Source organism: Mobula birostris, chromosome 8 (genome assembly GCF_030028105.1).
Source record: "Mobula birostris isolate sMobBir1 chromosome 8, sMobBir1.hap1, whole genome shotgun sequence".
NCBI classification, from domain to species: Eukaryota; Metazoa; Chordata; class Chondrichthyes; order Myliobatiformes; family Myliobatidae; genus Mobula; species Mobula birostris.
The window spans coordinates 33322466-33350122 of NC_092377.1; the positions used below are offsets into that span (position 1 = coordinate 33322466).

The 27657-nt window shown below is 40.3% G+C and overlaps 1 protein-coding gene across 3 annotated transcripts in view; it reads left to right on the forward strand.

Annotated features, from left to right (window-relative positions):
* camkmt (calmodulin-lysine N-methyltransferase) overlaps positions 1-27657 on the forward strand; it is a 374714-nt gene that overhangs the window by 336488 nt on the left and 10569 nt on the right. For all 3 annotated transcript variants that reach the window (XM_072264993.1, XM_072264994.1, XM_072264991.1), the window contains 3 exons: positions 3545-3619; positions 5358-5421; positions 12490-12621. In XM_072264993.1, the coding sequence (XP_072121094.1) occupies positions 3545-3619; positions 5358-5421; positions 12490-12621 (271 nt within the window). The remainder of the gene's footprint in view (positions 1-3544; positions 3620-5357; positions 5422-12489; positions 12622-27657) is intronic.

Here is a 27657-nt window from a genome sequence, read left to right on the forward strand (position 1 = left end):
AAAGAGTCTTGAATAAACTTCTTTTTTCAATGACAGCATCAAAAGAGTCTGAATTGTTTATTTATCATTGACGTAAAAACAAGGGATTAAGTTTTAAGAAGAGACACAATTTTATAACAGTTTACAAAAACTAGGTTCTGAACTCTGTGCTCAGGGGTAACTGCACTGTTCAACGTGATGTTCAGCCATACAGATCAATAAAGGTCCCATTTTACGTGACAACAGTTGGGATCCTGACTACGTTCATTAGTGGAGATTGTAAGAATTAGGTGAATTACAAGAAAGGTGAGCAGTAATTACAGAACTATATTTAGGACGTTAGTGCAATCAGGAGATAAGTGCAGTGGTAGTGGGGGGAATGAAGAAAAGCGATTAAGGCCTAGGATAAATAATCAGATTCAAATAGAAACTTAATTCTTTAAATAGGCAAAGTTTTAAGACCTCAACTTTTTACTGAGTTGCCAATATTTCTATATATCTTGTTCTAAAATAATAAATAACTTTGTGCGCAATTTGGTTGAATTAGAAAATGAAAGGCGTCTTTGAATAATGAAGCACAGGGTAGTCACTCCTTCTGTTGGACTTGTAGTTAGTTGTATCGGTTCAGAGAATTTTAGCTTTGAGTCACTTGAAATAATAACTATCTTAAAGAAACTTGAGATTCAATCTGGCAGCTTCAGAAGCAAGTCCTGAGGCTCTGTTCTAATCAGTGTGCATCCATCTGAGTTTAAGAGGAAAAAAAGAACATACGTGTTCCACGGCCAGTTCTAATGTTGTGTTTTGTTATAAACTGTACAAACTTTGATGTTTCATTTATACACAAACTGCATCTCTGTTTGAATAGAGCTTCTCTCCTGGTGGGTAAATTTGAAGTACTTGAAAGAGTGTAGGCAGCAGGAGTACCTGACACCTTTTAAAACCTGCTTTGACACCACACTGGAGTTGCATTGCAGTGGTGTTTGAATCTAAGCAGAGTGAATTGATACCCCTGGAGGGCATCTCATTCTGCTTCTCTCACTTGGGTCAGGAGCTCCTGACTCCACAAGTGTACATTTACTTTATTTTTGCAGTGATGTGATTTCTTCTCAGCAGGAATGCCAAAGTTGAACGTAGAGTTTTCATTTTGAACTCTGGTGTCCATGCTGACCTTTCTCAGACTAACAGAAACATGACTACTTTGTTTTAAGCTTGTTTTTGAACTTAGCGATAAGATGACCAAACCAGTTTACCTGGAATTTAAATGTGAAATTTAGAGGCATGCACATTTAAAAAAATATTGTCATTTTATGGTAATCTAACCTATCCTCATTTTGATTTTAAAAATACAAACTAGTTTCATGTTATGTAACAAATATGCCATTAGGAGTTTCTCTAGAGAGCAGGATGGGGGATTTGAGTTGTGAAGCTGAGACATTGCATGAATAGAAAGCTGACTGGGGTGAATAATATGTGGGCATGTAGGATGAGATAAGAAATGTTGGCATACAACATGACAATATAAAGTGGAGTGTAAGCATAAGATTTTTGATCAAATTGCCTGGAATTGGAAGTTCATTGAGTTGATTAGATAATGGTATGGAATGGTTAGTGTTGGAGTAGGATAAGTGTTAAATATCAAGCATGAGTATCATTCATTTTGACCTTGTTGAAAAGGAGGGCTAATGAGAGAGCTTTATTTGGTGGGTTTGCCACTTGAGGACAATGACTGTACTCTGTGAAGACCCTTTATTTAAACATGGAATAACTCTCAAAGGACTGTAGTGAATCTTTGGAATTCACCACACTAGAGGTTTGTTGAGGCTCAATAGTTGAGTTCATTCAAGACAGTGATCATAGAAGTGCAGAGCCACACAGCACAGAAACAGGTTCCTCAGCTTCCTGATCTTCGAGAACTCATCTAATCCCACTACCACCATTTACTCCATAGGCTACTATGCCTCGTTGTTTCAAATGCCCGTTGTGAGACTACCTGCCTCCAATACAGGATGTGATTAAGCAATGGGTTGCAGAAAAGATCCACAAAGATGTTCCTGAATTGGAGGGCTTGAATTTTCAGGAAAGATTGGATAGGCTGGTCTGTTTTCCAAGGGGCAAAGGTGACTGAGAGGTTTATACAATAATGTGATCGTAGCTAGGGTAGGTGGCCAGAGTTCTTGTTCCCACAGGAGGGGTGACTGAAACCAAAGGTTATATGCTTAAGGTGAGAGGTTTAAAGGGAAATCTAAGGGATACATCTTTCACACAAAGAGTTAGTTGGTGTCTGGAATGAACTGTTAGAAGAGGTGGTGGAGGCAGAAACACTAACAACGTTTTAAGAGGCATCTGGACAGGCATTCGAATGAGCAAGACGTAGAGGCATATGGGATTATTGTAGGCTAGTGGGATTAGGATAGATAGACATGGTGATTGACGTAGGTGTGGTAGGCTGAAGGACCTGTTTCTATGCTGTACGGTATCATTCTGTAGAACATAGAAAAGTACCGCACAGGAATAGACCCGTCGGCTCACAACGACTATGACCTTATTGGATCAATAGATTTTTAAATGTTCAGGAACTGAGGAAATGGTATGAGTGCAGGTGGTAAATGATTAGTCAAAATCCTATGGAATAATGGAGCAGGTTCAAGGAATTGAATGGCCCACTCTAGCTTCTCATTTTGTTTATGTAAGCAGCTTATCATCCACCTTACCAAAAATTACTCACAAGATATTGACATTTAAGTGAAATCTTCATTAAGTAGGAGTAAATCTTGGTGAACAATTGGAGCAGGGACCCCAGACTTAATTCAGTACCCATTAAGAACTCTCACATTCTGCTTAAGTTTTCTGTTTCTATAAGGACTGTAGTCAGAAATTCCTTTGAGCTTTTCCTACTTGGTGGAACTTAGTCTGCAGTGTAGTAGGGATTACTCATAAACAAATAAATGGAGCTTTTATGACTTCCCTGGTGAAGTTAGTGTCAGAACAGATTTGGGACCAAGACAATTTCAGATCACTTAAAAACAAATGTGTCGCACTTTTACTTATTCTTTCAAAGTTTCTTGTGGATTGGATGAAGTATCAGTTCTCTGCTAACACTTAACTGCATTCCCCAGTGTCTTGATACATAAATGGGATGTTGGGTGTATCGTTAAAACAGTCCCAGATTGCTATTTGCTGTCTGGATTGTGCTACGTACTTTCAAGCAGAATTACATTCGCAGTAATCCAGTGAGCCTCAGAACTGGTGTTCAGGATAAAAAAGTTAAACATGACTCCCAGTGTTTGGTAATTGTCTTGTGACTCCTTCAATGTGCAATCTGGGTGAGGCTAGAATTAATCTTAGCTTTAATTAAGTTTTAAAAAGTAAAGGATGCATTTGATTTAGACAAGGAAAAAAAAAACAGCCTCATACACCAGGAACCAGATAGTCAGGCCTTGTGGATCTGTGCATCAGCAGGAGTCACAGAGACAATTGATAAAGAAATACACATTGCTAATAGACGCATGCAGGCTACATGAATAAAGTGATGTAACCTGATTATGTTTTGCTACTTCCACCATAGCATAATGCGATGGGATAATGAGGTGGATGTGTCTCTTCTCGAAGGACATTTTGATGTCATTATCTGTGCTGATTGGTGAGTATCTACATTTTATATAAATAAAATATTATAAATATTATTTTGTGACATGCAACATATTCTAGGGATAATTTTTCATGCTTTGTATTTTTTTTGGAAAAGAAAGATTACTTACCAAAAATCCTAAAGCAAATGGATAAAGTGTGGAATAACATAACGGTGACAAATTAATATGCAGCTTCATGTGACAGCTATCAAGTAGTGGTCTATCAGACAGTAACTTCTACCACATTATTTCCAAAGATTGATTTTAAGAGGCATTCCATTTTCTGAAATTGCCTCTTTTTCATGCTTGATGTACCAGTAAATGGACAACTTAGGCAAATTGCTAATAATTATGACTCAGTGAGAAGCAGTCGGAGAAAGCAAATGTATCAACATAAACAGCTCTTTCTGAAGATTAAAAAGGAATCAGTTGCTCCTTTCTCTCTTCGAAAACAAATATTTGACCAGCAGTGCAGTATTAATTCTAGATACAAATAAATAGCTTCAAAATTCTGCTTTTTTTCTATAACTTTATCAGGCAGAGATATTTCTTTGATACCATCTACAAATTTATTGTACTAGGTACTTGTGAAATTATTTTCGATTGTTTGATTATGAATTGTTCGTGGACACGCTATCCCATATGAAATTCTCGTACAGGTGCATTTATTTTTGTTCTTCTTTTGTTTCCTTTAATTATTCTAGTTGAAGTCAATGTACATTTTGATCCTAGATCAGCACAGTCAGCTAATTTCAATATGGGTGCTCACCAGCACTGCACAGTTAGCCTATCCACATCCATTGCTGGCAGCGATAATTCTTGCCACAAAGTCCTCAAGTATAGATATAACAATTCAAGCAACGTTGTGCGTGTACCAAAACTCCTTCTATGTTAAACAACTAACTCATGTCCAAGTTCACATGGCAATAACTGACAGCTGACAGCTTGGATACATGAAGTCCTCTCTGACAGCGGCCAGGATCCTCAACAAAAAATGAAACAAAAAAAAAGTTATTAGAAAGAGGAAATCCAATAAATAATGCATGCACAAACTCTATCCCTTTTGGTTTTAATGCAAATAAATTAGATAGACTGCATTAGTACTTTAGCAGTGATGATATAAACCAGGGTTGTATACTCTGAATCAGACAAAGAGCTGAGCGACACCATATGATTTCAGTAAGTAATTTAGCAAATGTCATCTTCACCTAATATTAGAGTGGATACTTCAGGTTTCATTGCAAGGATAAAGATAATGCCATAGGATTAGATCAGATTAAAAATGAAGGCGGTCAGGAGAACCAGAGAAGAAGAACCTGCAGACTCCTTGGAAGCTTATGCATAGCTCACATATAGACTTTCCACAGATTAAATAGATGAAGCGGGGTCTGGCCAAAAGATTTAACATTTTAAATATTTTCTTTGTGCCAGAACAAAAGCAGCCTGCTTGGTATTTTTTTCTACCATAGCTTATTTTGAAATAAACTGGACGGGTAAGAAATAAGGTATGACATAAATCAATTCAGTTTGAAAATGTATATTTATAAATCCTAGCCATCTATCAAACACTGGCCTGCAGCTGAATAAAGACTATGTAAAGGAAGTGAGAAAAATATTTAGATTTTGCATAAACCCTTCTCTAACAGATTACTTTGGTGGATAATTGAAATCAGTATTTTCTGTTAATATCTTAGACTTATGCAAGATGCCTTGAAAATCCTCCTCTTGTTTCTCTCCCCTCAATATCAGCTTGTTTTTGGACCAGTACAGAGTCAGCCTTGTTGATGCAATAAAGAGATTACTCAAACCCAATGTAAGTATGTTTCAGTTTTCGCTGATGGTGAGCTTTGGAATAATTAGTTCCCCTACACAATGATTGAGAATGTAGTGGAATGGCATGATTAATGTCAATGTAATACTTTAATACTTATTAGGTCCAACTTCAATTGAGACATCTTATCTGCTTGACTCTTGCATAAACTAGAAAACTTCTCTATTTAGCTGACAGATATGATACACAGTTTGAAGCTAAATGAATGAAATTGCTCCAAGGATTCATGAGATTATTTTTTAATCGAAGTCTATTTCAAGTTATCAAAACCAATTATGATTTTTCTTCCATTAGTGTTAAACTAAGTACTAAATTATTTGCTTACTTTGAGCTTGTGATTTTTCAAAATTCTTTTAAGGTAAGATAGGGAGAATTCAGTGCCAATGTGTTCCTCAAGAGCAAGGCTGGCAAGATTAGGGAACACTAGCTGTTTAAGGATTTTGGGTTCTAGTCAGGAAAAAGAAGGCAGCATATGTCAGGTATAAGTATCTGGGATGAAGCAAATTCTTTAAGGAGTTTGAGTTTGCACGTGCTTTTCAGAAGGAAATCAGGAGGGCAAAAAGGGGATCTGAGATACAGCATATTTGGTAGCAGTGACATCGGCTGGTGGTGCACTGACATCAACGCTGGGCTCCGGATCGAAGGTTCCCGAGTTCGAATCCAGTCGGGCGGCTCCCGGGCACGCTTTCCGTCCATGCCGGGTTGAGTGTCGAGCTCGCATCTCGGCCTCGTAAAAAAAACTGCACTGTGAGAAGGACGTGGGGGCCACTCACAGAATCTTTCCTCCAAGACAACCACTTGAAAAAAAAGTGGTTGCAGAGTATGGCACACAAAAAAAAAATTGGTAGATAATGTAAAGGAGAATTGTAGGAGACTCTATAAGAATATTAAGAAGAAAAAAAAAACTAAAAAGAGAATAGGTCTCCGTGAGGATCAGTGTGATCCCCCATGTGTGGAGGCACAGGAGGTGATGAGGTCTTGAATGGGTACTTCGTGCCTGTATTTCCCATGAAGCAGGATATGGAAGCTGGTTAGTTCGGGAAGGGAACAGCGATGTTCTGAAACCTATCGGTTTTATGAAAGGGAAGGTGTTGGTGTTCTTGAGGCGCATAAGGGTAAATAAAGGGTAAATACATCCCTATTGCGGAAAATAAGGGGAGAAATTGCTGGGATTCTGGCAGAGATTTTTCTGTCCTCCTGAGCCACGAGGGAGGATGCATTTATTTAAGAGCTGCAAAGACGAGCCAGGGATCAAGAAGCCGGTGACTCGAACAGCATCAATAGTGGGGAAAATACTGGAGGATATTCTGAGAGACAGAATTTATCTACATTTGGAGAGGCAAAGTCTGATTAGGGATAGTCTGCCTTGAGATGTGAAATTATGTTTCACAAATTTGATTATGTTTTTGAAGATATGACAAAGGGGAAAGGGCAGTAGACAACTGCATGAACTTTAGCAAGGCTTTTGGTAAGAACCAAATGGCTGACTGGTCTGTAAAGTGAGATCACTTGGGATCTAGGCTGAGCCAGCCAGCTGAATACAGAATTTGTACGGTGGAAGGAATCAGAAGGTGGTAGGCCACAGGGATCAGTGTTGCCCAATAAGCCCTTGGGATATAGGAGCAGAATTAGGCCATTTGTCCCATTGAGTCTGCTCTGCTATTCCATGATAGCTCATTTATTATTCCCTCTTCACTCCATTCTCCTGTCTCCTTCCCCATCAATCCTTGAAGACCTTACTAATCAGGAACTTTTCAACTGCTACTTAAAATAAGTCTTCTCCTCGACAGCTATCTATGGAAATGAATCCCACAGATTCACCGCCCGCTGGCTAAGGAAATTCCTCCTCATCTCTTATCTAAGTGGACGTCCTTTGGATCTGAGGCTGTACCCTCACGCTCCAGACTCCCCCACGACTGGAAACATCCTCTCCACATCTGCTCTTCCAGGCCTTTCAATATTCAGCAGATTTCAATGAGATCCCCCTTCATCCTTCTAAACTCTAGCGAGTACAGACCCAGAGTCATCAAATACCCCTCATAGATTAACCCTTTCGTCTCCTAGATAACTTCTGTAAACCTCTTCTGGCCCCTCTCCAATACCAGCACATCTTTCCATAGATATGAGTGATGTGAAATTGCTCACAATACTCCAGATGTGGTCTGCCCAACATCATATAAAGCTTCAGCATACATTCTTGCTTTTGTATTCTATTTCTCTTGAAATAAATGTTAATGTCTCATTTACCTTCCTTACTCTCAATTCAACCTACAAGTTAACCTTTAGGGAATACTGCACCCATGACTCTCATGCCCATAGCCACCTCCAATTTCTGAATTATTTTCCAGCTAGAAAAAAGTCTACACTTGGAAGAATAAGGGATGATCTCATTAAAACCTACCAAATATTGAAAGGCCTAGAAAGAATGGACATGGAGAAGATATTTCCCATAGTGGGGTAGTCTATGACCAGAGGGTACAGACTCAGAATACAAGGACATCCCTTTCTTTAGCCAAAGGGCGGTGAATCTGTGGAATACATTGCTACAAATGCCGTGGAGGCCAAGTCATTGGGATATTTAAAGTGGAGTTTGATAGGTTCTTGATTAGTAAGGGTGCCAAAGATTACAAGGAGGAGTTTATTGTTGAGAGGGATAATAAATTAGCCATAATGGAATGGCAGAGCAGACTCGATGAGCCAAATGGCATAATTCTGCTATTTCTTATGGTCTTACGATCTTTATTCTTTCCACCAAGGTGTTTGACCATATACTTCCCCATGCTGTATGCTGTCTGCCACATCTTTGCTCATTCTGCTAACCTGGTCAAGCTGTACTGCAGACTCCGCACTACAACTCAAGAACTCATGCTTTTCAACATTACCTACCCCTCCACCTTTCTTTGTATCATTTACAAACTTGACCACAAAGCCATCAATTCTTTCATCCAAATCCTTAGCGTTTGACATAAGAAGTAGTTGACCCAACAGAACACCACTAGTCAACAGCAGCCGGCCAGAAAAGGCCCCCTCTATTCCCACTCTTTGCCTTCCACTAGCCAGCCAGTTTTTTGTCATTCTCATTCTGTTTGTCTGCCATTTCCTCGTTCCTCTGTTGTTTCCCATCTATATTAATGATTTAGATGAGAATGTTGGTGACATGATTAAAAATATGATGATGACATCAATTTGTTAGTGTGATGAACAGTGAAGAAGGTTGCCCGGGATTACAAAAAGGTCTAGATCAAATGAATAGGTGAGCAATGAATCAGAATCAGGTTTATTATCATTGGCACTTTTCATGAAATATTGTTGCTTGTGGCAGCAGTACAGTGAAAGATTTAATAAATTATTATAAATTCAAATGAGAAATAAAATATATAATAGTGCAAATGTGGAATAGAACATAGAAATCTGCAGCACATTACAGGCCCTTTGGCCCACAATGTAACCTACTCTAGAAACCACCTAGAATTTCCCTACCGCATAGCCCTCTATTTTTCTAAGCTCCATAAAGAAAAGAACATAGAATAGTACGGCACAGTACAAGCCCTTTGGCCCACAATGTTGTGCCGACCCTCAAACCCTGCCTCCCATATAACACCCCCCCACCTTAAATTCCTCCATATACCTGTCTAGTAGTCTCTTAAATTTCACTAGTGTATCTGCCTCCACCACTGACTCAGGCAGTGCATTCCATGCACCAACCACTCTCTGAGTCAAAAACCTTCCTCTAATATCCCCCTTGAAATTTCCACCCCTTACCTTAAAGCCATGCCCTCTTGTATTGAGCAGTGGTGCCCTGGGGAAGAGGCACTGGCTGTCCACTCTATCTATTCCTCTTAATATCTTGTATACCTGTATCATGTCTCCTCTCATCCTCCTCCTCTCCAAAGAGTAAAGCCCTAGCTCCTGTAATCTCTGATCATAATCTATACTTTCTAAACCAGACAGCATCCTGGTAAACCTCCTCTGTACCCTTTCCAATGCTTCCACATCCTTCCTATAGTGAGGCGACCAGAACTGGACACAGTACTCCAAGTGTGGCCTAACCAGAGTTTTATAGAGCTGCATCATTACCCTGCGACTCTTAAACTCTATCCCTCGACTTATGAAAGCTAACACTCCTTAAGCTTTCTTAACTGCCCTATCCACCTCTGAGGCAACTTTCAGGCATCTGTGGACATGTACCCCCAGATCCCTCTGCTCCTCCACACTACCAAGTATCCTGCCATTTACTATGTACTCTGCCTTGGAGTTTATCCTTCCAAAGTGTACCACCTCACACTTCTCTGGGTTGAACTCCATCTGCCACTTCTCAGCCCACTTCTGCATCCTATGAATGTCTCTCTGCAATCTTCGACAATCCTCTACACTATGTACAACACCACCAACCTTTGTGTCATCTGCAAACTTGCCAACCCACCCCTGTACCCCCATATCCAGGTCGTTAATAAAAATCACGAAAAGTAGAGGTCCCAGAACAGATCCTTGTGGGACACCACTAGTCACAATCCTCCAATCTGAATGTACTCCCTCCACTACGACCCTCTGCCTTCTGCAGGCAGACCAATTCTGAATCCACCTGGCCAAACTTCCCTGGATCCCATGCCTTCTGACTTTCTAAATAAGCCTACCATGTGGAACCTTGTCAAATGCCTTACTAAAATCCATATAGCTCACATCCACTGCGCTACCCTCATCTATATGCCTGGTCACCTCCTCAAAGAACTCTATCAGGCTTGTTAGACGCGATCTGCCCTTCACAAAACCATGCTGACTGTCCCTGATCAGACCATGATTCTCTAAATGCCCATAGCTCTAAGAATCTTTTCCAACAGCTTTCCCACCACAGACGTAAGGCTCACTGGTCTATAATCACCCGGACTATCCCTACTACCTTTTTTGAACGAGGGGACAACATTTGCCTCCCTCCAATCCTCCAGTACCATTCCCGTGGACAACGAGGACATAAAGATCCTAGCCAGAGGCTCAGCAATCTCTTCCCTTGCCTCGTGGAGCAGCCTGGGGAATATTCCGTCAGGCCCCGGGGACTTATCCGTCCTAATGTATTTTAACAAATCCAACACCTCCTCTCCCTTAATATCAACATGCTCCAGAACATCAACCTCACTCATATTGTCCTCACCGTCATCAAGTTCCCTCTCATTGAATACCAAAGAGAAGTATTCATTGAGGACCTCGCTCACTTCCACAGCCTCCAGGCACATCTTCCCACCTTTATCTCTAATCGGTCCTACCTTCACTCCTGTCATCCTTTTTTTCTTCACATAATTGAAGAATGCCTTGGGGTTTTCCTTTACCCAACTCACCAAGGCCTTCTCATGCCCCCTTCTTGCTCTTCTCAGCCCCTTCTTAAGCTCCTTTCTTGCTACCCTATATTCCTCAATAGAGCCATCTGATCCTTGCTTCTGAAACCTCATGTATGCTGCCTATCCAGGAGTCTCTTAAAAGACCCTATTACATCTGCCTCCACCACTGTCGCTGGCAGTACATTCCACGCACCCCCACCCTCTGTGTGAAAAACTTACCTCTGACATCCCCCTTGTACGTACTTCCAAGCACCTTAAAACTGTGCCCCCTCGTGTTAGTCATTTCAGCCCTGGGAAAAAGCTTCTGGCTATCCACACGATCAATGCCTCTCATCATCGTGTACACCTCTATCGAGTCACCTCTCATCCTCCATCGCTCCAAGGAGAAAAGGCCAAGTTCACTCAACCTGTTTTCATAAGGCACACCCTCCAATCCAGGCAACATCCTTTTAAATTTCCTCTGCTCTTCTCTATAGTATCCACATACTTCCTGTAAAGAAGTGACCAGAACTGAACACAGTACTCCAAGTGGGGTCTGACCAAGGTCTTGTATAGCTGTAACATTACCTCACGGGTCTTGAACTCAATCCAACAGTTGATGAATGCCAACACACCACACTCAGTCGTGACACCTTCTGAATAGTGACATAGAGTCCATGGGTTCGTGGACCATTCGGAAATCTGATGGTGGAGGGGAAGGACCTATTCCTGAAATGTTGAGTGTGCATGTCTTCAGGTTCCTGTACCACTTCCCTGATAATGGAGGCCTGCAGGCTCCTGTACTCCTTCCCTGATCGTGGAGGAATGGAATGGAAGATGGAATTTAATTCCAACAAATGTAAAATGGTGTATTTTGTGAAGTATAAACAGGTAGGATACATACAGTGAATGTCGGGGGGAGTGTTGTAGAACAGAGAGAACTAGGTATATGAGTACGTAGTTTTTCTGAAAGCAGACACATGTAGACAAGCTGGTGAAGGAGGCATATGGCATGCCTATATTAATTGAATGAAGCACCAAGTCCAAATGCTGGGACATTATAGTACAGCTCTACAAGACATGATGAGGCTGAACCCAGAATGTTGTTACAGTTCTGGTCACCATACAATAGGAAGGATGTGAATAAATAGGGAGGGTGCAGAAAAGATTCACAAAGATTTGCTGGAACTCAGGACAAACGAGAAAATCTGCAGATGCTGGAAATCCAAGCAATACACATAAAGTGCTGGAGGAACTCAGCAGGCCAGGCAGCATCTATGGATGAAAGTATGGTCAACCTGGAACTCAGGGACTTGATCTATATGGAGTGACTGGATAGGGTGGGGCTATTATTCCTATAGAGAAGGAAGCTAAGGGATGATCTAATTGAACCCGGGTCACTGGTACTGTAAAGGGTTGTCCTAGCCGCTACACTCCATGCCTCCTGTTTGCTTGGTCATCTATGTTGCTTATTTCAAATGATTAGATAATTGAAAATTATAAAGTAAAAGACAATTTATAGTTATCAGGAGTAATGTGTACAATTTTTATGGCATATAATAACAATTGCATTTAATTCCAAACATTGAGACTAATCTGTTTTAAATGAGATGTATATGCAATTTAGCAGATTAATCCATGGTTTTGTGCTTAGCCATGAAACATTATTTTAAATGGCTGCCAGGACTTAAATATTTGTCTCAATAATCACTAACTGTTAATTACTATCTTTTCTTTTCAGGGAAAAGTGCTTGTATTTGCCCCTCAGAGAGGCAGTACTCTAAACCAGTTCTGCAGCCTTGCAGAAAAAGCCTGTTTAACTGCCCAGAGGCTTGTGAATTACGACGACCATGTTTGGAACTTTCACCTCAAGGTCAGAACTCTCCCAATATTAGGGAAGCATCACAATCCGTTTTGCATTAGGAAAGGATCACAAGAGTTTTTTGACAGATACCTTAAATGCCTCTGACTGCATTATACCCCCTGGCATCTCCTCCTGTATTATATTAATTATGTTCTTGTGCAGCAAATCCTCTCAGACTACCTTGCCTGAAGCTGTTCATTACAGGAAATGCTTATTAACACTTTATATGCACTCTTTAGGATGACAATTCCAGTTTTTTGAATTTTACTCTAATTTGTACCATATTGGTTATCTTTTACCTGTGCCAAGTCTAACTGCTTGGCACGTGATCAAGCGATCTCTTCCCTTCTCTTCCTCGGGAGCTATTAGAGTGTCTCTGCCAATAATCATTTGTTTAGAATATACAGGCATTTGACTCTGTCTGCTTAAGCCCATACAATTTATTAAATAATCTACTCTCTTCTTCCAAAGGACTGGCTGTTGCTGGGTGCTGGTTGCCCTCGGATACATGCTCCAAATTTTCATACTTTAATGTTTGTAGTTAAATTTGAGAACATGTTCAACTACATTTAGATCATTATGGCAGACCCCAATCTGATTCCAAGGCAATGTTTGCAATTGCAGCTGTTCAGGACTAATAACTGAACAGCAATGAGCAATAGAATACAGGCTGGTTTTTCTTTGCATATTTGCTCTACCCAGGAGGGTATTGCTAATGACATTTTTCCATACAAACTGAAAGCACAGAAGAGAAAGCTATTCCCAACCATCTTTACACCACCCCACCCAGCCTTCAAAAAAAAAGTTATCTGTATTTAATAGCAACCCATAAGCCACAGGAGTAGCTTTAGGCCCATTGGGTCTGCTCTGCCATTTCATCATGGCTGATCCATTTCCCCGCCTAACCCCACTCTCCTGCCTTCTGTGCTTACATTTTTTTGGAATATTAATCTGTGTGTCAAAACCAAACTTGGACACACACTTTTCTGTTCCATCGTCATTAATAAACGTGACAACTATTCCCAACGTAATTCCAGGACACCACTGTGGATATCTGAACAATTTGAATACCTATCTACATGTTCTGAATTAGGATCAGATTTACTATCACTGGCATATATCGTGACATTTGTTGTTTTGTGCCAGCAGTACAGTGCAATCCATACTAAAGATAACTGTAAATTACAATAAATAGTGCTAAAATCGAATATCAAGGTAGTGTTTGTGGGTTCATAGACTGTTAATAAATCCGGTGGTAGAGAGGAAGAAGCTGTTCCTAAAGCTTTCAGTGAGTGTCTTCGGGCTCGTGTATCTCCTTCCTGATGGTAGAAGTGAGAAGCAGGCATGTCCTAGATGGTGAGGGTCTTTAATGATAGATGCCACCTTCTTGAGGCATCGCCTTTCTCCCAGACTCTCCCAATTTCCTAGCCAGGATTAATCAATTCCCTCTATTTATACAGCACTTTACTTAGTATATAATAGGCTCTTACAAGAGCCTTCATTAAATGCCCTTTAGAAGTTTATATAAATAAAATCCAAATATATATTCCTGTATTCAACATTTGAAAAATTAACTTTCTATAAATCCATGCTGGCTCAAACTGATCTGAAATTTTCAAGTTGTTCATATGTTCAGTGCTTGTAAACTCTAGTAATTTCTTGACAATAGATTTTAGTTGTAATGGAATATTATTTCCAGGTTTTCCCTGCTCAACCCCAAAAACAGTACAATAGGATGTTTAATATTCCGATCTAGAAACATTCTTGGAACCTTTTTACGGTATAAACTGGTTTAGCATTGCATCAATATTTTTGAACCTCACCCACAGAACTACTGTCATTGCATCCATTAAAAGATTTGCGAGCTTTTATTCATGTACTCCCTGATTGTATGGAGGTAGGCCTGAGCCAAACTTAACACCTTAATAGCTGGTTTATATCACTTTCTTTTGAAAGCTTTAATGAACTTCATTATATTATAAATGTTATTAGTTAACTGTTAACCTAATGTTAGTTAAACCTGAGCTTCCTTTCAAAACTAAATCTAATAAAGATTTTTGATTGTGGGACATATTATTCCAACAAAACAGTTTTGAACACATTCCAAAAAATCGCTACCTTTCAGGCATAAGCTAGTGTGCTTTCTGCAATCTAATATGGAAGTTAAATCATCCCTCGAAGCCACTCTGCCCCTGCCTCATGCTTGACTAATTTCTGCAATTATGCATTCTATCGTTTAACAGTTGCTACCAGGGCAGAGTATATACAATTCCCAGTCCAGTCTTAATTCCTTTTCTGTCTATTAGTTCAACCTGGTGAGTGTCCGCTGCCCACTTACAAATGTCTGTACTTTCCTGCTATCATCTTTTCATCAGTGAAGTGATTTCCCCTTTAATCACCGAGGCTGCACTATTTCCTCGATATTTCATGTAAGTTTGTAACCTGGTATATTTAGTTTGCAGTCTTGATCACTTTACAGCAATATCTCAGTGATGGCTACAACATCAAGCCTTCCAAATTGAATTTACACTTGCAATTAATACATTTTGTTCCTTTTACTTTGTGTGCAGTAACACAAGTGCTAATTCAAGCCATAAACTCTAACCCAGCCCTCTACTCTAATGTTTTACTTACATGTTTCAATTTTCTCTCTCCTGGTTAAATTATATCCTTTAGGTTTAACCTTTAGCTGAGTACGTAAAGTTCAGTTTCGGAATACATGACCATTCTCTTCCTTTTAATTTGTTTTAGAACTAATTTAATCGCTTTGCGACCACTCTCCTTAATCTTTCTGCTGGGAGTTTGGTCTCAGTCCAGTTCAGCTCCTTCCTTCCTCTGCTCTAAAAGCAGTCTCCGTCTTTCCCACACCAGGGAAACATTTATCTGAAAACTGTATTTTTCTTGGCCAATTTGCATACAGATTTGCTAATAGTTTAAAACTTGAGGAAATTTTTTTTTTTTGATTTAGCTTTTAAAAATTATTTTGCTCCAAGCAGGTTCCTTAGCCTGCAACTTCCCAACATGGATTATCCTTGCCCTTTTGCTCTATACTGTCAATCACACTAATCACACACTGATCCTCTACTTACAGTATTTACTGAAGTCTAGGGCAAACTGTGCAAATACTTCTTCCTCTTCCCTATGTATTAGTTTCTCTCCAACTCGATGACTACATGCCAAAGAAAATTCAATGTTGAGATAGCAGTTGTTTCAGGATACTGTACAGAGCTGCTTTAAAATAACTATCTATTTCACACTAGAATCTGTTTTCATGTAGTTAGAGCAACAATCTAAGTAATAGAACATGGAACAAAAGTAAACATGAAGAAATAAATTACTTGATACCAATAATGCTTCTAATGTAGATGTGAATGTGAAATGAGTACTGATTGACCAGGTAATTATTTGCTGGTGTTTGGTCTTGACTTTTACAAGTACTTAATTAAGTGGAAGTTTTCATCTAGAGCAGGGGTTCCCAACTTTTGTTTTAATGCCATGAACTCCTACCATTAACCAAGGGGTCCATGGACCCTAGGTTGGGCGTCCCTGCTCCAGAGAATCATTAATCCCTCTGGTGTGCATTTAGAACATTTTCATTTAATACTTAAAACTATTCGATCTTCAAATGTACAGTAACTAGTTAGAATAATACAGGGATAATATTCTTAAAGCCTTTGGAGCCATGTCCTATTACAAAACACACTTATATAATGTGGGGAAGAAAATTAGGAAAGAAATATAGTTAACCATTTAAGGGCTACTCCAAAACGTCAATGGATGTAGACATTATGCAATGTGCAGTTTTGAGATCTCTGTGGCCCTGGGGTCCTACAGTTGGTTCCTGGACCTTGCTGAGTTAGTAGCAAGGGTTGCCCTAATGTCAGACAAGGACAGAATAACCCTTAAAACAACCCTGTAGCTCTCAAGGAAGGGAACTTGTATAACGTTTTGGAGATCCACTGATGGCATTTCTGAATAAAATTTAATTTAAAAGCAGTGGGAAGTAAATCTGGGTTTAAAAACTAGGTACCTTTTACCTTGTAATTATTCCTAGAGTTTCACAATATGGCATTTCCTCTTAAGATGTTGTGTGAATCTGCATTTGACTACAAGGAAATAAAATGTACAAGGTATAATTTGCTGAAAACTCCCAGGTGACGAGGCTCTATTTCTTGACATTGTGTCAGTCTCAAATTCCAAATAGTTAAAGTTCCAACAGCTGTGACAGTAAACACCGGTGTCAGATACCACAAGTTTTTGGTTAGCAGTGATATTTCCCACTATGCCTTCTAGGTCAATGACGTTTTTGATTAAAATACTTCATCAGTCAGCAAATTCCTTATGCTTATTATTATTGACAGCTAATTGCCAATAGATTCCGACTTATTGATTAAACAAAGTCTAAACAGTCACTTTGATCTGCAACTAGGCACACAATCACCACCAATCTGTTTGGCTCTTCCTACATGCTTTCGTCTACTGTTGTAGGGTACTCCATATATAAACAAGAGAAAACCTGGAGATGCTGGGAATCAAAATGCTGGAGGAACTCAGCAGACCCTTCATCATGAAGGGCCTCGGTCTGAAATGTCGGCTGTTAACTCTTTTCCATAGATGCTGCATAGTCTGCTGAGTTCCTCTAGCATTTTGTGTGTATTACTCTGTATATCATTTTGTAGTATTTTGCAGAGAAGGATATACTTATTTTTACTACTCAGGAATTGCTGTCATGTTCTGTTGAAGTGGCCTTAATAGACAAATTCATGAAACTGACAATAGAGTAGGAGTAGGCTATCAAATTTACTTAAAACTGATTTTTGCTGCATGAAATGTATGCAAATGTTTAATAATATGTCATCTTCTTAGTGGCATTACAGCATGAAATACTACAATCACAACATTTTGAGCCCTGATGCATTAAAGAGCTTATATGTGCAATTGTTTCAATTAAACCTATTTTATTTTATTTATCTACTTTTCATGTGCTGTTCAGTATTTATTGGCTATGAAGATTGTTAGGCAGGTAGGTGGCTTACCACCAGGGGTCTGCCCTCGTGTTCATTATCCACATCTCTGAGCTGTGAGAAGGCTGCTTTGCTCTGACTCTTATTCCCCTGTTTTTTTTTCATTCATGGGTGAGAATGTCACAATTTCTGTGGCCAACTAAATATGTGAAATCTTTCTTTAAATAAAGCCCCAGACTATTAGTCCAGTTTTACTATCTGTGACTGAAATTGGACTAGTTGAATTCCGCAGTGAGTTCAATTGTACAATTGCCAATGCATTCTGTAGATTATTTGATCATGAATGTCTATCCTTAACATAGATTTCATTCCATTCCTTGAATGTTTTTATTTTGTCACACTTGTAGCCGGCAATTGGCACAACTAGCTGCTTTTATTTGGGTGCTTATCCCAGTTATACATTACTCAGTGGGATTTATGATTCTAATCTGTAGTTTTTCCTGAGGCATGCTATTTTTTTTTTACTCCATCCACTGTGATCATAGTTCAAAATCAAAACTGTGCTTTCATGTATTCCTGCATCCCTGAATTAAAAGATTTGGAACAGTGGCTGTTCTCCATCATTTGTCAAATGAAAATGAGTTAATTTCTTTGAATATCTCTTACCTTTATGGAATTCGAAATCCTAATCTTAAGGCTTCCAGTGCATTTTTGCAAGTGTAATGTCTAGAATTGCCTATGGTGTATTAAATGTGAGTTTTGTTCGCTTACTTAAGTAACATGAAATGCTTTGACATACAATCAGGCAAATGTGAGCTGCAAATGATTGCATGACTACCTTGTCTGTTAAAAGATTCATATTGACTGAATACTTTCAATGGTCAATAATCACAGGCATCACCTTTTTCCAATTAACCTCATTTTATTGGCTCTGGAGCATGCCACTTAGTTAGGCTTTCTTCATCACCCTTCAACTCAAAACATTTTTGCATTGAAAATTGCTGGATGTGTGATCCGATAATGGGGTTTCTAGGACCTTGATGATGGGACAAAGCACATATCTCAGCCAACGAAATGTCAAAAATAATTTATATGGCATTTATGATGTAATAAAACACAAGGCTGAGGAGAAAATTTTCTGAGGTAAATTAGTTTGATCAGGTATGAAAAAAGCTGAACAATAGCTAAAAAATAATTAAAATAAGACAGGACGAGAAGAAATGTGAAAGTAAGAAAATAACCTTTTTAAATCTACAAAAATAATTTCAGACGTGGCATTTTCTGGGCCAGCGAGTCATGTCATGATGTACATATTATCAGGAAAAGGTCCTTTGTGATATTAACTACGAGTCGTAGTTACTTATCGTGAGTTTGGTTTATTTCAGCACTGTAAATGCAACAATTTCTTGAAAACTGTGAATTGTTAACTGGAAGATGGTATGTTGGCTAAAATTAATAATGAAGCAATGCAAATCATTCAGCAGTTATTGGTGAGCGCAAATTTATAGGGCACCTATAGGAGGTGCACAGGAGTGAGATAGATCAGCTGGTTGAGTGGTGTTGCAACAAAAATGATTGTGAACTTCAGGAAGGGGAAATTGGGGGAACTCACACCAGTCCTCATCGAGGGATCAGCAGTGGAAAGTGTGAGCAGTTTCAAGTTCCTGGGTGTCAATACCTCTGAAGATCACGGCCCAAACATACAATAAAACAAAGAAGGTATGACAGTGGATATATTTCATTAGAAGTTTGAAGAGACTTGGTATGTCACCAAAGACTTGCAAATTTCTAAAGATATACTGTACCGTGCAGAGCAATCTGGCTGAGTACATTGCTGTCTACTAAAGAGGGGCCAAAGCACAGAATTGGAAAAAAGCTGCAGAAAGTTGTAAGCTCTGCAGTTCCATCATGGGCTCCAGCCTTCCCAGCATCCAGGACATCTTCAAAAGGCAATGCCTCAATTTGTCATTAAGGACCCCCATCACCCATGTCATGCCTTCTTCTCATTGCTACCATCAATGGAGGAACAGGAGCCTGAAAGCGCACACTCAACATTTCAGGAACAGCTCCTTTCCCTCCTCCATCAGATTCCTGAATGGACAATGAACCCATGAACACTACCTCACAAAATGCTGGAGGAACGCAACAGGTCAGGCAGCATCCATGGAAATGAATAAACGGTCGATGTTTTGGGCCCAGACCCTTCATCAGGATTTCTAGCATCTGCGGAATCTCTTGTGTTTATGTACATTACCTCACTGTTTTTGCTTTGCTTTCTTTTTGCACTACTTAATTGTATGTATGTGTGTGTGTATGTATGTGTGTGTGTGTATATATATATATATATATATGTATATAAAATTAAAAACTATAAATTACAATGAGAAATATATATTTATTGCATTGCAATGTACTGCTGCTGCAAAACAACAGATTTCACAACATATGCCAGTGATATTAAACCAGCTGATTGCTGGACGATGTGTACACAAATTGTCATTGGAAACATTAAACTCTCATTCATTTTCCCAGAAAATTCTGATCTTGTATATGGACTCTTAAATGTAACAGTCTGTTTCCCGGAGAATTGATTTAATTGCTGCTGTTGATGTGAAGCTTACATAGACCATGATGATCATTCACCCTCTTCCTCCCTATCATAAAAAAACACCCATTCAAAAAATCATCAAGGAAGTGCAGAAAATCCCATTCTGGGAGTTGGTCCAGTTCCTGAAGTCCAAGCAACAAGTACCGAGGAATTTATTTTGAATGAGAGACATCTTCCACAGTATTCTCCGACCCTCTATGAATGGATATGTTGATATTGATCAGGATCTTGTCCGGAATATTTGTAGTGAATTCAGTCACTGAAGGTTGGGTACTTCTATAAGTCCTCAAACTCTCTTGAAAAAATACTATTCCAATCACCTGATCTAGCCCTAGCTTTTGTGATTTACAATCATGTGCTCTCAATCTCTATTTCCTTGTGAAGCCACCATCTATGTGGTTTGATCGTTTTTCTTTTGTTATTTTAAAGTCCATAGTTTTTCAGAATAAAAAAAGTAGTTCCAGAAGTTTATTCTGGGTAACTAAGAACCTTCAAAATACTGGTCCTCCCCCTGAATCTTTCTCAGACCTCCATTATTACGTAATACATTATGGGTTGAATACCTCAAGACACTTTCTGTCAAATGAGGCCTAATCAAAGTCTTGTATGAAGTCTGTACAATATTGTGTTTTATATTTGCTCCCCCTTGCACATAGAACTAAATAGCACAGAATCAAGTCCTTCTGTCCATGAACTTCTGCTGAACTAATTAAATTAGTAAACATCCAACTAAATGAATCCTTTCTGCCTACATAATGTCCATATCTTTCCATTTCCTTCACTTTCATGTGTCTATCAAAGTGTCTCTTGAATACCTCTATCATATCTGTCTCAACCACCACTCTTAGTGGCACATTGCAGGCACTCATCACTCTCTGTGTAAAAAAAAAAAAGACTTGCCCTGCACATCTTTCGACTTGCCCTCAGAGTTTGGAGTTCAATTTTGCCACCATTCTCTAAGGAATCTCTATACATCTTCCCCATGGAATGCATGGGATTTCCCCAGGTGCACATGCTTCCTCCCACAGTCCAAAGATGTACCAGGTATTTGGTCATTGTATGTTGTCCCATGATTAGACCATAAGACATAGGAGCAGAATTAGGCCATTCAGGCCATCATGTGTGCTTTGCCATTCCATCATGGCTGATCCTGGATCCCACTCAACCTCATACACCTGCCTTCTCACCATATCCTTTGATGCCCTGACCAATCAGGAAACTATTAACTTCTGCTTTAAATGTACCCATGGACTTGGCCTCTGCCATAGTCTGTGATAGAGCATTCCACAGATTCACTACTCTCTGGCTTCAAAAAATTCATCCTTACCTCTGTTCTAAAAGGTTGCCCCTCAATTTTGAGGCTGTGCCCTATAGTTCTGGACACCCCCACCATATGAAACATCCTCTCCACATTCACCTTATCTAGTCCTTACAACATTCAATAGATTTCAATGAGACCCCCCCCCCCCCGTTGCCAAACGCTCCTCATATGTTAACCCTTTATTCCTGGAATCATCCTCATGAACCTCCTCTGGATTCTCTCTAATGATAGCACATCCTTTCTGATTTGTGGGGCCCAAAACTGTTGACTCCATGTGCAGCCTGAATACTGTTTATAAAGCCTTAGCATTAGCTCCTTGCTTTTATGTTCTACTCCCCTTGAAATAAATGTCAGCATTGCATTTGCCTTCTTCACCACAAACTCAACCTGTAAGTGAACCTTCTGGGAGTCTTGCATGAGGACTCCCAAGCTCTGCACCTCTGCTGTGTGAATTTTCTCCCCATTTAGGTAATAGCCTGCACTATTGTTCCTTTTATCAAAATGCATTTTTTGTATATTTCCCGACACTTTATTCCATCTGCCACTTTTTTGCCCATTCTTCTAATTTGTCTAAGTCCTGCTGCAATTGCATTGCTTTCTCAGCACTACCTACCCCTCCACCTGTCTTCATATCATCCACAAATTTTGCCACAAAGCAATCAATTCCATTATCAAAATCATTGACAAACAATAAAAAAGTAGTGGTCCCAATACTGACCCCTGAGGAACGCCACTAGTCACTGGCAGCCAACCAGAAAAGACCTCCTGCATCCTGCCTGTCAGCCATTCCTCTATCCATCCCAGTGTCTTTCCTGTAATGCCATAGGATTTTATCTTGTTAAGCAGCCTCATGTGTGGCACCTTATCAAATGCCTTCTGAAAATCCAAGTGACATCCACTGCCTCTCCTTTGTCCACCCTGCTTGTTACTTCCTCTAAGAGCCCTTAACAGCTTTGTCAGGCAAGATTTCCCTTTACAGCAACCATGCTGACTTAGACTTATTTTGTCATTGGTCTCCAAGTACCCTGAAACTTCACCCTTAATAATAGATTCCAACACTTTCCCAACCACTAAGGATAACTGGCCTATAATTTCCTTTCTTTTGCCTTCCTCCTTTCTTAAAGAGTGGAGTGACATTTGCAATTTTCCGGTCCTCTGGGACCATGCCAGGATCAAGTGATTCTTGAAAGATCATGACCAATGCATCCGTTATCTTTTCAGCAACCTCTCTTCGGACTCTGGGATGTAGTCCATCTGCCCCAATTGACTTATCCACTTAGGACCTTTCAGTTTGCCTCATACTTTTTCCTTCAAAATAGCAATGGCACTCACTCCTGTTCCTTGACACTCACAGACCTCTGGCACACTACTAGTATCTTCCACAGTGAAGACTGTTGCAAAGTATGCATTAAGTTCATCTGCCATTTCTTTGTCCCCATTACTATCTCACCAGCATCATTTTCCAGTGGTCCAATATCAACACTCACCTCCCTTTTACTCTTTATGTAACTGAAAAAAATTTAAGTAACTTGCTTTATATTATTGGCTAATTTGCCCTCATTTTAATCTTTTCCCTTCTTGTAGCTCTTTTTAGTTGCCTTCTGTTGGATTTTAAAAGCTTCCTAATCACTCACTTTTGCTATCTTATATGCCCTTTCCTTGGCTTTTATGCAGTCCTTAACTCCCTTGTCAGCCATGGTTGCCTAGCCCTGCCATTTGAGAACAACTTCTTCTGTGGAACATATCTATCCTGCATCTTGTGAACTATTCCTGGAGCATCTGTGCTCTGCCATCATCCCCACCAGTATCCTCCTCCAATCCACCTGGGCAAGCTTCTCTCTCATGCCTCTGTAATTCCTTTATTCCATTGCGATACTGATACATTATGACTTGTGCTTCTCCCTCTCAAATTGCAGTATGAATTCAATCATATTATGATCACTGCCTCTTAAGGGTTCCTTTACATTAAGCACCCTAGTAAGATCTGGGTTATTATACAACATCCTGTCCAAGGTTGCTTTTCCCTTAGTAGGCTCAAGCACAAGCTGCTCTAAAAAGTCATCTTGTAGGCTATCAACAAATTCCTTCTCCTGCAATCTGACACCAACTTGATTTTCCCAACCCCTTGCATATCGAAGTCCCCCCAGTACAATTGTGACATTACCCTTATTACATGCCCTTCCCAGCTCCCTTTGCAATCTCAATCCCACATATTGGCTACTATTTGGAGGCCTATATATGATTCCCATAATGGTTTTTTAACTCCACCCACAAAGATTCAACGTTCTCTGATCCTATGTCACCTCTTTCTAAAGATGTAGTTCCATCTCTCACCAACAGAACGAAACCACCACCTTTGCCTTCCTGCCTGTCCTTTCGATACATTGATGTTAAGCTCCTAACTATGACCTTCTTTCATCCACGACTCAGTGATGCCCACAGCTTCATACTGACCGATCTCTAATTGCGCCATGAGTTCATCCACCTCATTCTGAATGCTACGCACATTTAAGTACAGCACCTTCAGTCCTGCATTGTTCACACACTCAATCCCAAGCTTACTACCCTTGAGGTTCTGCTTCTCAGCTTCCTTCCTAACTCCCCACATTCTGTTTTCAGGATCTCCTCCCTTTTTCTACCTATGGCATTGGTACCAATATGTACCACAACTTCAGGCTACTCACCCTCCCTTTTCAGGATATTGTGGATGTGTTCAGAAATATCACGGACCCTGGCACCTGGGAACCGGCTGGTGGCATAGTGGCATTAGCGCTGGACTTTGGAGCGAAGGCTCCTGAGTTCCAATCCAGCCAGCCCCCTTGCACGCTTTCCATCTGTGCTGGGTTGAGCGTTGAGCTAGCAACTCAGCCTTGTAAAAACAAGAAAGCCTGCTAAAAAAATGCCGTCATGACAGCGTCCCGATGACTCCACTCGGAGTTAAGGGCTTTCTTCTTCTTCTTCTGGGAGGCAAGCTGCCATCCATGTTTCTTTTTTGCGTCCACAGAATCACCTCTCTGTCTCCCTGACTATAGAGTCCTCTATTACTGCTGCTGTTCTCTTCAGTTCCCTACCCTTCTGAGCCACAGGGCCAGTTTCAGTGCCAGAGGCATGGCCGCTGTTGCTTCCCCCGGGTAGGTCGTACCTAACAAAAGTATTCAAAATGGAGTAATTATTGTTGAGGGGCATGGCCACAAGGGTACACTCCACTATCTGTCATTCTCCCTTACCTCTCCTGATAGTCACCTGTCTATCTGTCTCCTGTAGCCTTGGGGTGATTACCTCCCTGTACCTCCTGTCTATCACTGCTTCACTTTCCCTAACAAGGCAAAGGTCATCGAGCTGCAGTTCCAGTTCCTTCACACGGTCTCTAAAGAGCTGCATTTCGATGCACCTGGTGCAGATGTGGCCATTGAGGAGGCTGATTCTTCCCTGAAAATCTCACATCTGACATCCAGAACAGAACACTTGCCCTGTAGACATACCCCTGTTCTCCCAAGTTAAATTAGAAATAAGGAACGAACTTACCTGCTTACCTGTCTCTGCCTGTTCTCTCCGAAGCCCACCTACCACTCTGACTCAGACCACTCCGCCAACAACCACTCTGCTAGACGGTACTCTTCTTTTGTGGAGACTGGGTTTTTAAAGCTCTTTGCCGGACTTGCGCAAGAACACTTCCACTGCATCTACGCAGTACTCCAATCAAAGCCTCTTGTTGAAAAAAACTTGCTGCTTTTTACATCAAAGTTGCTGGTGGACGCAGCAGGCCAAGCAGCATCTGTAGGAAGAGGTATAGTCGACGTTTCAGGCCGAGACACTTCGTCAGGACCCTTCTCTCATTAAGTCCTGACGAAGGGTCTCGGCCTGAAACGTCGACTATAGGCATTAGGATGGAGTTGCAGGAGTTTACAGGGCCAGGTGATAACTGTCTCAGGCTTCCAGTTTAGTCTCTGATACATTGTAACCAAAAATTTTGATAGTGAGGATGATTGTACCATTGACGAAAGTCAATGTGAGATGTTTGGTTTACTTGGAGTGAGGAAAGTTCTGCAATAGTTAAACTTGATGACATGGTACATGAATGTAGCAGCTGTGAAGGTGAAGTGAGTTCAAATTGGACAAGTTCCGAAGATGGAAGAGGAAGAAACTTTTGCATTCAGTTTGTGTATGTGGTGTTCAGTTCATGTATGTGGTGCTTGGTACAGATCTGGCTGAGAAGAGTTATAATGGCAGCAGAAGGAATGGGCAGCAGAGCTGAGGGGGCTAATTTGATTGATTCAATGATAATGGGAGGGGACATAATGCAAGGCTGGAGTCATTTTACACTCAGTGGTCACTTTATTTTGTACACCTGGGCACTACTTGTTATCGCAAATATCTGATATGCCAATCATGTGGCAGCAACTCAATACACAACAGCATTCAGACACGGTGAACAGGTTCAGTTATTGTTCAGACTAAAAGCAGAATGGGGAACAAATATGATATTAGTGACTGTCGACGGCAGACAGTGTGGTTTGAATATCACAGAAACTGATGATTTCCTGGGATTTTCACGCACAATCAGTCTCTAGAGTTTATAGAGAATGGTGTGAAAAACAATGAGTGGCAATGTTGTGGGTAAAAATGCATTCTTAATGAGAAAAGGGTCCTGACGAAGGGTCTGGGCCTGAAACGTCGACTGTACCTCTTCCTAGAGATGCTGCCTGGCCTGCTGCGTACACCAGCAACTTTGATGTGTGTTGCTTGAATTTCCAGCATCTGCAGAATTCCTCGTGTTTGCATTCTTAATGAGAGAAGTCAGAGGAGAAGGGCCAGAATGGTTCAAGCTGACAAGAAGACAACAGTAACTCAAATGACTTCACATTGCAAAGGAGTTGTGCAGAAGAGCATCTCTGAATGTGTAACACATTGAACCATAAAGTGGATCAGCCACAGCAGTAGAAGACCAGAAGCATCCACACAGTGGCCACTTTATTAGGTTCAGAGATACCAAATAAAGTGGCCAATGAGTGTACAAAGCCACAGGAAACTTTGGCTTATTCAAGACTTAAAACTAAGCCCTGCTTGTAGATAATGTTGTTTATGGCTTAATTGGAGGACATACTGTTAAAGGCCTTAAGGCATGAGACGATCCATAAGACAGTGGCTCCAATTAATAGATTATGGCAAGGAAAATAGACCGTTAAGTTATATAGAAAGCTCCTTAGAGGTTGTGATTTCAAGCCATGGTTGCAATTTGTTGGTAATTTATGGATCTGATCAGAACGGTCTGTTTCTTATAAGTATATTAGCATTTTGATTGGAGGGATTTAGTTGGAAAATTGCCTTATAAAGCTACCAACTACATCTTAAAGGTGCCAGCCGGTGGTGTAGTGGCATCCACACCGAAGTCTGAGGCAAATGTTCCTGGGTTCAAATCTGGCCAGCTCCATGCATGCTTTCCACCCGTGCTGGGTTGAGCGTCGAGCTAGCAACTTGGCAAGGTTGCCATCTAATGCGCCACAAGCTGCGGAAAGGAACAACATAATAAAGGTGGAAAAGATAAGTTCAGAATTAGGACAGTAGTTTGAAAAGGTAAAGCAATCAAACATAGGATTTTTAAGAGAGCAGTTGCTGATACTGATTTCAGTGGAAATGTTACCCGATGGTAGAAATAATCAACTGCTGAACCTGTGATAGGTGATCTGTTTGTGTTTACGGAGTGTGCTGTTCTGCTTTTGTGCAACGTCTGTTCTGCACAGTTTGACTTCTGCTAGCATTTCTTGCCATGTTGTAGTCACTCCCTTTGCAACTGAACCAATGCATCTAAAGGGTGACAGAAGCACTTTGTTTTCTGTAGGCTGCATGTTATCCTCTTATCCCTACTGTTTTAGCATAGCATATAACCAGCTGGAGAACTATAAGGCTGATAATGCAAGTTATTTTCTTCTGCCTCATCTTAATCTTGTTACACAAATGATTGTGAAGGGATTCATGAATTTTAATTTTGTGCTCTGCATTAGTCCTTCATGTCATGCGCCCCACTTGCCCTCTACAGGAAATGGCAATCCCAGCCTCAAACTTTTGGGGGAGAAAATTGATTATGATCTTGGTAGTTATGCAAGAAAAAGGGACTTACCAACCACCCATGAAGATGATTAACACTGATCAGG